At 39.4% G+C, this 13,113-nt stretch overlaps 1 protein-coding gene across 1 annotated transcript in view; it reads left to right on the top strand.

The window, feature by feature from the left end:
• GRIP1 (glutamate receptor interacting protein 1) overlaps positions 1-13,113 on the top strand; it is a 648,222-nt gene that overhangs the window by 493,952 nt on the left and 141,157 nt on the right. The window contains exons 3-4 of the mRNA XM_057316325.1: positions 8,891-9,026; positions 11,414-11,559. Of these exons, the coding sequence (XP_057172308.1) occupies positions 8,891-9,026; positions 11,414-11,559 (282 nt within the window). The remainder of the gene's footprint in view (positions 1-8,890; positions 9,027-11,413; positions 11,560-13,113) is intronic.

Here is a 13,113-nt window from a genome sequence, read left to right on the forward strand (position 1 = left end):
AACAGGCTTACCTTTCCTAAAACTTAAATCTGAGCACTTCCTTTGTTTGCTTCCCAGTCTGTTTTCTACCAATCTTTCCTCATGCAAAAAACCTTAAATCAGTATCTCTCAATCTTGACTATGTGTTAGAATCACCTGGGGAGCTTTAAAAAATAGCTATGCCCAGTTTCCCACCTGCAAGGATTTTCATCTAATTGAAATGGACCAGTTCCTTGAAAAGCACAAACTACCACAACTTACCACAATATGACATAGTTAATTTAAATAGTCCTGTAACTATAAAGGAAATTGAATTTGTAATTTAAAACCTCCAAAAGAGGGGCGCCTGGGTGGCTCAGTCGTTAAGCATCTGCCTTCGACTCAGGGCGTGATCCCGGCGTTCTGGGATCGAGCCCCACATCAGGCTCCTCCTCTGGGAGCCTGCTTCTTCCTTTCCCACTCCCCCTGCTTGTGTTCCCTCTCTCGCTGGCTGTCTCTCTGTCAAATAAATAAATAAAATCTTTTAAAAAAATTAAAAAATAATAAAAAAATAAAACCTCCAAAAGAAAAAAAAAGTCAGATTCAAATAGCTTCATTGAAAAATTACACCAAGTATTTAAAAAAAATAAACACCAATTCTGTATAATCTCTTCTGGAAAATCGAAAAGGAAGGATGTATTCTCCAATTCATGTAATGAAGCTAGTATTATTACCCTGATATCAAAACCAAAGATAGTACAAAAAGAAACTACACATTCTATCCCTCATGAATATAGATGTGAAGAAAATCTTTACCAAAATATTAGCAATAGAATCCATCAGTGTATAAAAAGAATTATATATAATGAGAAAGTGGGATTTATTTTAGGGTTGCAAATTGGTTTAATATTAGAAAATCAGTGTAAGCCACTACATTATCACTTTAATTTAAAGAAGAAAAATCACATGATCACATCAACTAATCAGTGCAAAAAAATTGACAATATTCATACTCATCATGATAAAAAAAAAATCTCAGAAAAGTAGAAATAGAGGGGAACTTCCTTGGCTTGATAAAGAGTATCTACAAAAACCCACAGCTAACCAAATACTTAATGATGAAGCACTTAATGTCTTTCCCCTAAGACAGGAGAGAAAGCAAGGATATCCACTCTCACCATTCATTCAACATTGTACTAGAAGTTCTAGCTCATGCTTTAGGCAAGAAAGGAAAATAAAAAGCATACAGATTGGAAACAAATAAAACTGTCCTTTTTTGCAGATGACACCATGGTGTACATAGAAAACCCTAAGGAATCCACAAAAAAAAAAAAAAAAAAAACACCAAAACAACAACAAAACCTACTTGGACTATTAAGTGAGTTCAGCAAGGCCACAAGATACAAGATAAATATACAAAAATCAATTGTATATTTATATACTAGCAATGAATATATGTAATTTTAATTTATATGTAAATTAATTTATTTTGTAAATTAATTTATATGTAAATATAAATTTATATGTAAATATATGTAATTTTAATTTATATGTAAAAATTAATAACATAATACCATTTGCAGTTTTTCCGCCAGAAATAAAATACTTAGGTGTAAAACTAATAAAGTGTGGATAGAACTTGTATGTTGAAAACTACACAATGTTAATGAATGAATCAAAGAAGGTCTGCGTAACTGGAGAGACACAACATGTTCATGGATTTGAAGACTCAACATAGTAAAGATGTCTATTCTTTCCAAATTGGCAAGGCTTACTGCAAGTCCTATCAAAATCCCACGAAAAGTTTTTTGTAGATATAGACAAGAATATTCCAAAATTTATATGGACAGGCAAAGGAATTAGAATAGCTGAAGTAATTTTTAAAAAGAACAATAATGTAGGAGGAATCAGCCTACCCAATTTCAAGACTTGTTATATAGACCCAGTAATAAAGACTGTGTGGTAACTGTGGAGGGATACGTACATCAGTGGAACAAAATAAAGAGTCTGGGAATTGACTGATTTTTGAAAAGGTGCAAAAGCGATTCAGTGGAGGAAAGACAGCTTATTCAACAAATGGTATCGGAGCAATTGGTCATCTATAGGCCTTTGCCCTCAAAAAAATATATGAATCTTTGAGTAAGTCTTACACTTTATATAAAATTTAACTCAAAATGGATCATAGACTTAAATGTAAACCATAATATTATATAGCTTTTAGAAACTATAGAAGAAATATAGGAGAAATTTTTCAGGATCTAAGGCTCTGTAAGGAGTTAGACTTGACAGCATGATCCATAAAAGGAAAAATTGACTAATTGGACTTAAATTAAAAATGTTTGCTCTGCAGAAGACCTTGTGGTTTTTTGTTTTTTTTTAAGATTTTATTTATTTATTTGACAGAGAGAGAGACAGCCAGCGAGAGAGGGAACGCAAGCAGGGGAAGTGGGAGAGGAAGAAGCAGGCTCCCAGTGGAGGAGCCCAATGTGGGGCTCAATCCCAGAACGCCAGGATCACGCCCTGAGCCGAAGGCAGACGCTTAATGACTGAGCCACCCAGGCACCCCTGCAGAAGACCTTGTTAAAAGGATGAAAAAATCTACAGACTGGGAGAAAACATTCGCAAACCTCATAATCAACAAGGGATTAGTATCTCGAATATATAAGCAACTCTCAAAACTTAACAGTAAAAAAGTAAACAATCTAACTAGAAAATAGACAAAAGACATAAAGAGACATTTCACCAAAGAGGAATGCAGATGGCAAATAAGTACATACACACACACAAAAGTTCAATATTTCCCATTAGGGGGGCACCTGGGTGGCACAGTGGTTAAGCGTCTGCCTTTGGCTCAGGGCGTGATCCCGGCGTTATGGGATCGAGCCCCACATCAGGCTCCTCCGCTATGAGCCTGCTTCTTCCTCTCCCACCCCCCTGCTTGTGTTCCCTCTCTTGCCAGCTGTCTCTATCTCTGTCAAATAAATAAATAAAATCTAAAAAAAAAAAAAAAATTTCCCATTAGGGAAATGATTCAAATTACACAAAAATTAAAACCATAATTAGATATTACTGACACATCTATCAGTATCACTAACATCAAGTACTGGACAGGATGTAGAAAAACTGAATCATTCATCCAGTGCTGGTAGGGATATAAAATGGTATGGCTACCTTGGAAAACAATTTAGCAATTTATTGGAAAAGTGAATATGGAACTACCGTATGACCCAGCAATTGTACTCCAGGACATTTATTCCAGAGAAATGAATATGTTCACACAAAAACCTGTGCATGAATGTTTATAGTAGCTTTATTCATAATAGTCCCAAACTAAAAACAACCAATACATCTTTCAACAGGTAAATGGTTAAGCAGACTGTGGTATATCTATGCCATGGACTACTACTCAGCAATAAAAGGAAAAAACTATTGCTAGAAATTTATACAGAATGTAAAAAGTATAGAAATTTATACAGAATGTAAAAAGTCAACAACAAAGTTTTCATGCTATATGATTCACTTTATTTAACATTCTTTAAATGATGAAGTTATAAGCATAAAGAATACGTTAGGGTTTGCCAAGGGTTAAGGAGGTGTCAGGGGAGGAGAGAAGTGGGTGTGGCTATAAAGGGTAAATGAGGGAACCTGTTATATCCTATCTTGACAGCATCAATGTCAATATCCTGCTCGTGATACTGTATTACGGTTTTGCATGATGTTACCACAGGGGAAAACAAGATAAAGGGTATACAGGATCTCTCTATAGTATTTGTTAGAACTGCATAAGAATCTACAATTATCTCAAAATTGAAAGTTTAATTTAAAAAATTCCCCTCAGGGGGTATTCTGATGGTTTGTTCTGGGTTGGGCCCAGGCGTTGGTATTTGAAAAGCTCCCCACATGATTCTAACATGCAGCCAGATGGACAAAGTGCGAATTGAACTGATGGATAGTCTCTCCCCAGAACCCATGTAATCACTTACCATTTACTGTTCCTGTGCCTCTAACACCTTTCCTTCTCCATTCACTAAACTGAGGCCATCTTCAAGATAACTCTTCCAAAGAGCCATCCAGAGCGCTACTTGCCCAGTCTGATTAAGGGTCCTCCCAGGTTGCACCATGACAGCCCTTTATTTACTTTTATCATAGCCCTTATCACTCTTTGTTATCATCCCTTTTTGTCTCTCCCCGCTTTCAGCAACTATTGGAATTGTCCACTTTGTGATTCCCTGTTCATTTAGTCCCTGAATTTTAGAAACCTGCCAAAAATTAGATTAAGTCTTTTTTTTTGGTCTAAGCCTAATTATATTTTTTAAAATAAGCCATGAAGCAAGAATGTCCAGACGCCAAGAGTTTTACAGAACAAAGTATGATTCTTATGCCATACCGTTATTTTATGCAAACCAGTATTACAAAACACTAAGATGGTCTCATAATGGGTTCTGAATGCTCTATGTCTATGCTAGCTACTTCTTTTCTTTTTCTCCTTCTTTCCTTCCTTCCTTCCTTCCTTCCTTCCTTCCTTCCTTCCTTCCTTCCTTCCTTCCTTCCCTCCTTCCTTCCTTCCTTCCTTCCTTCCCTTTGGTAAAGCCAAGAAGATCCAGACTCTGACCAAAGTCTGGAAGGCAGACACAGAGGCTTTGCCAGCCTTCCCACTCCAGGCTCATGCTTCCAGGGTATCTGGGGAGATATAATTAGTAGCATAGCATCCAGTCATGACTCCAATACCTCATTCAGGTTGGCATCATGGACAGGCTGTCTATATCCTTTCATAGCAACATTAAACAGGTATACCTTGGGACCACAGTTTTTCACAGAATCTTTATAAGGATGCATGTTCCATTTTTGCAATAATATTAAATATATCTTGTGTCCAAAAAATCTTATTGGCATTTTATTGGTATTATGAACTTCATAGATTAATTTAAGGAGAATTGACATATTTTTTTTAAAGATTTTTTATTTATTTATTTGACAGAGATAGAGACAGCCAGCGAGAGAGGGAACACAAGCAGGGGAAGTGGGAGAGGAAGAAGCAGGCTCATAGCGGAGGAGCCTGATGTGGGGCTCGATCCCATAACGCCGGGATCACGCCCTGAGCCGAAGGCAGACGCTTAACCGCTGTGCCACCCAGGCGCCCCAAGGAGAATTGACATATTTTTGATCTTTTGTTCAGTTTTATATCTCCAAAGCCTAGAATGATGCCTAATATATAGTAAGTGCTCCATTTTTTATTGAACGAATAACTGGGGTGCTTTTACATTTGCTCTGATCTTATGTTCCTCAGAAGTGTTTTTGGTGTTTTCTTCATGTAAATCTTATATATTTTTCATTAAGTTTTTTCCTAGGAATTTTATTTTTTTGGCTATTGTAAATGGTTTTTTTTTTTCTTCTATGGTAACTTCTAACCAGCTATTTGTTTATATAAAAGATATAGTTTTCTGCCCATTAATTTTGTAACTATCTATGTTATTGAATTTTCTTGTTTGCAAGAACTTTTCATAATTCTCTTGCTTTCACCAGGCATCACTGTTACTTCCCTTAAAGCTTTCTGGAGTTCAGTAATTAAGAGGATTGCATTACAAATCCAAGGAAAAACAGCAAACAACTAAATCCCATTCTATCAGTGTGATTCTTGTTGGCTATGTTGACTGAGTACAGATACAGATGTAAACCTGCAATTGCTTCGCTAAGATAATTAAATATGGTGATGAAGGAAAACGTCTAATCCAGAACCATCTCATTCCTTGCCAATTGGGCATCATCTGTTCCCTGTGCTGCTTGCTAATTTGGGGATGCTACAGTCTTCTGTACATGGTCCTCTTAATTTGGGGAGGGATGTTTGCAATTTAAATCACAAAGAAAGAAATTGTCACTACATATTGACTTGCCTACGTTCCAGTGTTTCACTGCAGAGTTTGGTTCGGTAAGTTCTGATATATAAGTGAACTCATGCAATTGAATGCATCTGTCATCATTTCTCTTTGCCATTAGACCATTATGCAAACATTAAACACCAAAAAATACATAAAATGATTGATTCATTTGATGGAGAGTGCAGATTAGCAGGAAGTAAACTCCAGAAGCATGTTCCTCCCTCTCCCAGCTGCTGCTTTTCTTCTGTTCCTTCGAAATACCTGTAAAAGATCTAGTCAATCTTTTAGGGTCGAGGGATACTTACTGGCAGTTAACATTCTCCTGATTCAGCGCATTTTCTTGCAACAATATTCTATCTTTACTCCTGAGCTTTGCCTAATTTAGATTCCTCCTTTAGTCTGTTCTGCTCAGCTAATCCTGATCGATAAATACAGACAGATTAGACAGGAGACAATTTGTGGAATAGATGTTGCATTTGGAACAGCCAGTCTTCACTGTACACTGTAGCCAGGACCGTCTCCTGTGTGGCCACCTTACCCCAGACCACACTCGGGCATGGTGCTCTGTGACTCATTTGCCTCTGTGACTAGGCTGGAAGCATCTGTGACTTTTTTTTCATCTTTGAGTTTCTTGTCTGGCTCATAGTAGGCGCTCAATAAATGCTTGAATCCGTGAATGCCCAAATTACTCAATTAACTGACGCATCAATATTTTCTTTCCTTCATGTTATTAAAACGAGCACTTGGAGAAAGATTTGAAACATTTTAAAATAAGAGGGTGATTGACTATTACCAGTTTAAAAAGAAGCTCAGGTGGATTTATATTTTAACGAGAACAAATTAAACTAAAGGAATTGAGCTTTTTCTAGATTTCCAGGATTCAGCCAGAAGCCTGGGTCCCTTCTGGAGAAAACTGCATTGTCCACATCTCATCAGTCTGTACCTATATACTGGTATCCCATTTTATGCAGGAAACATGTTCTTGAAAACCTGAGTAGGAATGGTCTTCTTAGTTAAAACTTATTTCTCCCTTGCCAGTTATTACCGTTTTATAGTTGCCTTGCCTCTTTGTACATTTCTGATCGACCCTTGAGATAGGCCCTTAAAAAACTATGCTTCCAATTCTTCGAGTAAAGATCTATGACCAAATGCTTAAATATACAGGATCAATCTATGTATTTAAAGAAAATGTGAAGAATTCTTTTGTTGGGCAAAATCGTTGAGCACATTATGTCTCTATAATGTGAATAGTCATCATGAGTTATGTAATTCTCGTTACTTTAATTATTTAACCTAATTTTTAAAATAATTTATACCTAGCCTTCTGCCAAGAGGGACTTACAGGAATTGTTTGTTAAGTCGACCTCTTTAAATATCAGTTGGGCCTCTTTATGTTGTTATGGGAGGTAGAAGGGGCTGTTTTATTCTGATTTAAGGGGATACAGGTTAAATGCACACAGTGATGGAATTTTGTTTCAGATGCTTCTGGTAAATGATGGAAAAGGCCCTGTGCTTTTATGCACATGACAAGAATTTTGATCCTTGAATTTCGATCGTGATTTGGTCTCTCATACAAAATGCAGTGAATGAAGCTGACATCATTCACACTCCTAGACTCTTCCTTGGCTTCTACTTTAAAAAGCAATACTGCTCACATATGCAGGATCGTGAGTCTGTCACGAAAAAGGTGGTGTTCTGGGGTGCTAAGGTCACAGGAATCTTGAGAGCCTTGCCTGGAATGATATTCAATACATTGGTGAGGAAATTAGCGGCCTTCCCCCTCGCCTTCCTTCCTGGAATACTCTGTTCTCCTTCCTAGATCACATGAGTGATGATTTCCTTCCCTAACATGATTTGAGTTTTTTCTTTGGCTAGTGGGATAGTATATCAGAAGCAACAATTTAAAAACTTTTATGGTAAGCATTTGTATAGATTTTCGAAATAATAATTAACTCTGTAATGTGTAATTAAGGAAGGGGAAGAGGTGTGCCAATAACCTTTTTTGGTTTCTTAACTTGGAAGAAGAAAGTCCGTTCTTGCTTTTTAATATGAGTGTCTTTGATGTCCTGGAAGATCATAATTCCTGAAATTTGTAATGTGATTCAGGAGGAATTAGAAAACTTGAGTTTCCCCATCCCTATCCAGAAAGTGTGTATGCAGAGAGGGAATAACATAACAGAGAATTTGAAAACAGTGTTTATCATAATTAACCTCTGGATAGGTCAGTGTTGACTCTACTCATTTTTACTTCTGAAAGAAAGGATGTTCTCAAAGTTTTCTCACCTTCTGTTGTGCCTAAAATCAGAAGATTTGGGTTCCCTCTTGGTATATAGACACAGTCTGGACAAGATCTGTGAGATCTTCAAATTTTGAAAGTAGAGAATGAGGGATTTATGGCAGCTACCTGGAGATTCTGAGGACCAACCCTGCCTTACCACATTGTGACACGTGCTGTAAGAAGTGATGTGAGTTGTTGCGTGAAGCCATTGTACTTTGTTTCCTGAAAGACAAAAAACCAGTAGAGTCAGTAACGTGTTTCTTAAACCTGTAGAAAGCTTTCTTCTCTTGTGTCTGTTGGCTTATTCAGCTGAAATGTACCAAGAATTTGGAGTTTGCTGCTGCATGATACATGTTATTATTTAAAATTAGTATTGTTGTATTATTACTTAACACTCTGTTCTAGGCCCTTCTATTACAACTCTCAATTGTTCCCTTTGGAGTTGCAAGGAGAGGAAGTCACTTGAGAATGGGCAGAAAACAAAGGGCAAATATTGTCATTTGCATATAAGCCATGTTGGACTCTTTATTGCGAACCTAGAGTGAACTACCCCACTGGTACCCATTTTAATAACCTATAATGGAATATCTGCTTCCGCTTTATCTACATGCACGTCTTTATGAGATACTCTGCAAATTGCGATGGAGAAGAGCCCACTGATCTTTTCTCGTAAAAGAAAAAGTGGAAAGAGTTTCTGGGAAGGAGTCCCTTCACCAGGCACAACGCCATCGCGTGCTTCGACTCTCATTTAATAAGGCAAATGCTTTTCTTTTCGCAGAGGAATTCAAGGGCTCCACCGTGGTCGAACTGATGAAGAAGGAGGGCACCACCCTTGGGCTGACGGTATCAGGCGGAATTGACAAGGACGGCAAGCCCAGAGTCTCGAACCTTCGCCAAGGAGGAATTGCTGCTAGGTAACTGCATCTCGGGGAAATGTAGGAAAAGGAACACAGGGGGGTAATTAATGCAAAAACTGAAGCTCCATCTGGAAAGGTCACTAATAAATAAATGACAGCTCCCATCTGCTGGACAGAAGCACACTGCGGCATGTTTCGGAAGATTTTCTGGCCTGAGCCAAGTCACCAGGGAGCAACCAGGCCCTCAGAAGACCTGCATTTTAAAACGCCTGTGTGGCTCTCGTCCCCAAATATGCCGCTGAACAGCAGAGAGGCTGCGGTGGGAATGAGACGCTCCGGTCATGGAGCAGATGACCCGTATCATGTGCCTGCGGCAACCTGCGGTGGGGGGAAGTGGTAAGCCTGGAGGAGTAGGGAGGCCAGCCCCAAGTGTCAAGTAACATCATCTCTGCTTTCATACTTGGCGGGAGCTTCCCTTTCATCAGGACAAAGATGAGGCTTCCAAACGGATAGAAAGCTTAGATGAAGAGGTCTCGTTGTGTCCTTATTCTGATGAACGGCAAATTGCACTAGTCATGGCCAAAGGCAGAAAGTCCTGCATGCTGGGTACAGGTGGGCTCGCTTTACAGACCGAGTCACCAAGTACTTCAGATGGGATGGTCAGGTTTCATTACAAGTGAGGTTCACGTGTCTTAAATCCTGGACACCGATAGTCTTGCCCACATAATCACAAATTAAGTTTTAGAGTTCTTGCTTTATAAAGCAGCATCAAAAATAGTGATTATTTTGGATGATCAGCCTATTTGTACAATATATAAGCTTCATCCAATTGATTGCTTCATTATCTGAGGGACTGTTTATAAAATAGGCTGATGTCAACACAAGCACCTTAATCTCCTTTTTTCAGAAGGAGAGAGACTTCTTTCCACACCCACAGCCTCCTTTATTTTATAACAGTCATGGCCAATCTGTGAGGCTAGGGCTTCATATGTCTCCAGAACTTTTTCCTACGTAGCCCTGAAGCGAGAGTAAATAGGCGGGAAATGCAATCTTCAGTTGTATTGATGGTGTAATTAAAAGCTCTCTTGTGCCAGTCACATGATCAGTGACCAGCTCTTCATTGTTTAAGGCACTACCATTTTACAAGTAGTGACCTAAATTAATTAAGGATAAGATCCCTGCCCTAAGGGGGCTTGTAATTTACTAGAGGAGATAGGTATAAAAAGCGTGAAAAGCTTGGGAGCAGTAACAGCATTGCCTAACAGCAGAAAGCCACAACGTGGGCATTGTCACGGGGCATGAAGTGGTTAAGTTGTCTGCGGGAGGAGGGACGGCATGGACTGCAGGCTGGAGCGGATAAGGAGAGCTCGCCAAAGAGGAATGATTAGAGCTGGACTTCTATAAAATTAATGCATTAGGTGTTTCTGTTTGGGGACGGACTATTATTGAAGATCCTCATCCGTGATGCACATTTTAAGTACTGTCTTTGGTCTCACTGCCAGCTCTTGCCTTAGGAGCCAAGTCTGTCTGAACCCTTCAAAGCAGCCACAGTTCTATTACGGTGTCGGAAAGAGGTGAGAATGGTACTGAGACCCAGTGCTTTCATTGTAATTTGTTCTCTCTCTTTTCTTACCAGGCCTGCTGTAAGCAATAAATAGCAGAATGAGCTGACCCTTTCCTTAGCCCTCAACAAACTCCCAGGGAAGATATTGAGAGCTAGGAAATGTCCAGGAGTAATCAGAAGGGGGAATGAAACATGAGAGACTATGGACTATGAGAAACAAACTGAGGGCTACAGAGGGGAGGGGGGTGGGGGAATGGGATAGACCGGTGATGGGTAGTAAGGAGGGCACATATTGCATGGTGCACTGGGTGTTATACACAGCTAATGAATCATCGAGCCTTACATCGAAAACCGGGGATGTACTGTATGGTGACTAACATAATATAATAAAAAATCATTATTAATAAAATAAAAAAAAAAAAAGAAAAAAGAAAAAAAAAAAAAGGAAATGTCCAGGAGGCAGGCAGCAAAAATGAGAGAGAATAAAAAGAATTTGAGAAAGTCCTGGCGTGCCAAGATCTGGGTCATCTGTTCCTAGAGAACCAGCTCTTTATGGGCAGAGCAACCGAACAACCACCAAAACCCTCTTTATTTTGTTTTGTGGTCTCTTTAAAAATAAGAGGCAAAGGGTTAGGAAAAAATCGGCTACCACAGCAGATCCAGTAGCAGCGTTCAAAGCACCCCGGTGAGCAGGAGAGGGATGGCTGTATCTCTCATGCACCTTCACCTGTATCCTACTCCCGGGGCCCGGCCACAGCCTCGGAGGCTCCTGCCACACAGGCCTTCGGGGGTTGCGTGCATTTTCACGAAGGGAAAGTGGAAAACACAGTGAGGCCTGTAGAGAGGACGGGTCGCTGAAGGGACGTTGCCTGTTTTGCAGAAGTGATCAGCTGGACGTGGGTGACTACATCAAAGCAGTGAATGGGATCAACCTGGCCAAATTCCGCCATGATGAGATCATCAGCTTGCTGAAGAATGTCGGCGAAAGAGTGGTCCTCGAAGTCGAGTATGAGCTGCCACCAGTCTGTAAGTAATCACAACTCAGGGGCAGAACAGCTGGGCCACATTTTTGCCTAAAACAATGAGTTCTCCGTTTTTCCCCCCTTTTGCCAACATCGTCTCATTATGGGAATGACAGAGCATGGTTTCTTGATATTCAGGAATTATTTGAATTGATAAACCTCTAGCCCACTCCAGAAGAGTTAAAAAGAGCACAGATAACAATAAAGTTATATAGGATTTGTGTTCCATTAAGGTGATCTACATACATCATATTTGCCACTTAAGCTATTTTTATAAACAGTCAACATATTTATAAGTTCCGTGCATTAACTTCCATCCAGGCTTCGTCCTTAGTGACTAGGGTTAGGAAAAGCGTGTTTAATGTGTTTTATGTTGATTCTTGTATAGTTATGTTAATTTCTGAAACATGAAAATAGATTCAAAACACATTATCATCAAGTAACAATAATAGTAATAGAACCACACATTTTCAGAGCTTACTAAATGTCCAGCATTATAAGGAACCTGACGTGCACGGATACACTTAATCCTCACCATAAGGGGAGTCAGCATAGCTGAGCTGAACTTCGATGTGTCATAGTTTAAATCCCAGCTTCCCTTTACTAACTGCATGCCTTTGAGAAAATCACGCAAGTTTTCTGTGTCACAGTTTCCATATCTGGGTAATGGGCATAATATTCGTTCCTACCCATAGATCTGTTGTGAGGATTAAATGAGTTAGTGTTTGTAACGCAATGAGAACAGTGCCTGGCACTCTAACAATTTTTTATAAATAATAAATACACAGATCAATCAGCACTACAAGACAGGCATTGTTATCATTTTATTCTCATTTTACAGAGGCTTAAATTAAACATCTTTCCCAAATAAACAGGCAGCAAAGTCAGGATGTGAACCCAGGCTCCCTGACTCGAAGGTCCATACGTTTATTCATTGTGCTATATACATATGCTATGTGTTACCGCCGTCCTGCCCCAGCACCATCTCTCCTGTTAATAAGCTATTAACATGGATGCTACCCTGAGAAAGCTCTTTGCATTTCTCTACCAGTGAGAACTCAGGTTGAATATTAATAACTGATAATAACTTGTTTGTTCAGCAATGACTTCTTGAACATGCGCTACAATCCAGCCACTACTCTGTACATTCTGATAGGGGAAGACAGATAACAAAACAAGACCACAACAGAGAAGTAAACTAGATAGTAGGAATGCTAGTGGTCATGACTGCTATGGGAAAAAGAAACAGGAGAGGGACTGGGAGTTCTGGCAGAGGGGTAGGATTGCCATTTTGAATAGGGTGATTAGGAACAGCTTCACAGAGAGAGTGACATTAGCCGATGACTTGAAGGAGGTGAAAAAGGTGGCTGTGTGGATTTCCGGGGGAAGAGGACTGCAGAAAGAGAAACAGCCAGCGCTGAGATCAAAGGCAGGAATATACTGGGGTTGTGGGAGAAGCATTAAGAAGGGTGATTTGGCTGGAGCAGAGTGAGCATGAAGAAAAGTAGGAGAGGAGGTCAGACACGTGAAGGATGAGGTACGTCTGTAGGCCACTGGA

The sequence above is a fragment of the Ursus arctos genome, unplaced genomic scaffold, assembly GCF_023065955.2.
Source record: "Ursus arctos isolate Adak ecotype North America unplaced genomic scaffold, UrsArc2.0 scaffold_21, whole genome shotgun sequence".
NCBI classification, from domain to species: domain Eukaryota; kingdom Metazoa; phylum Chordata; class Mammalia; order Carnivora; family Ursidae; genus Ursus; species Ursus arctos.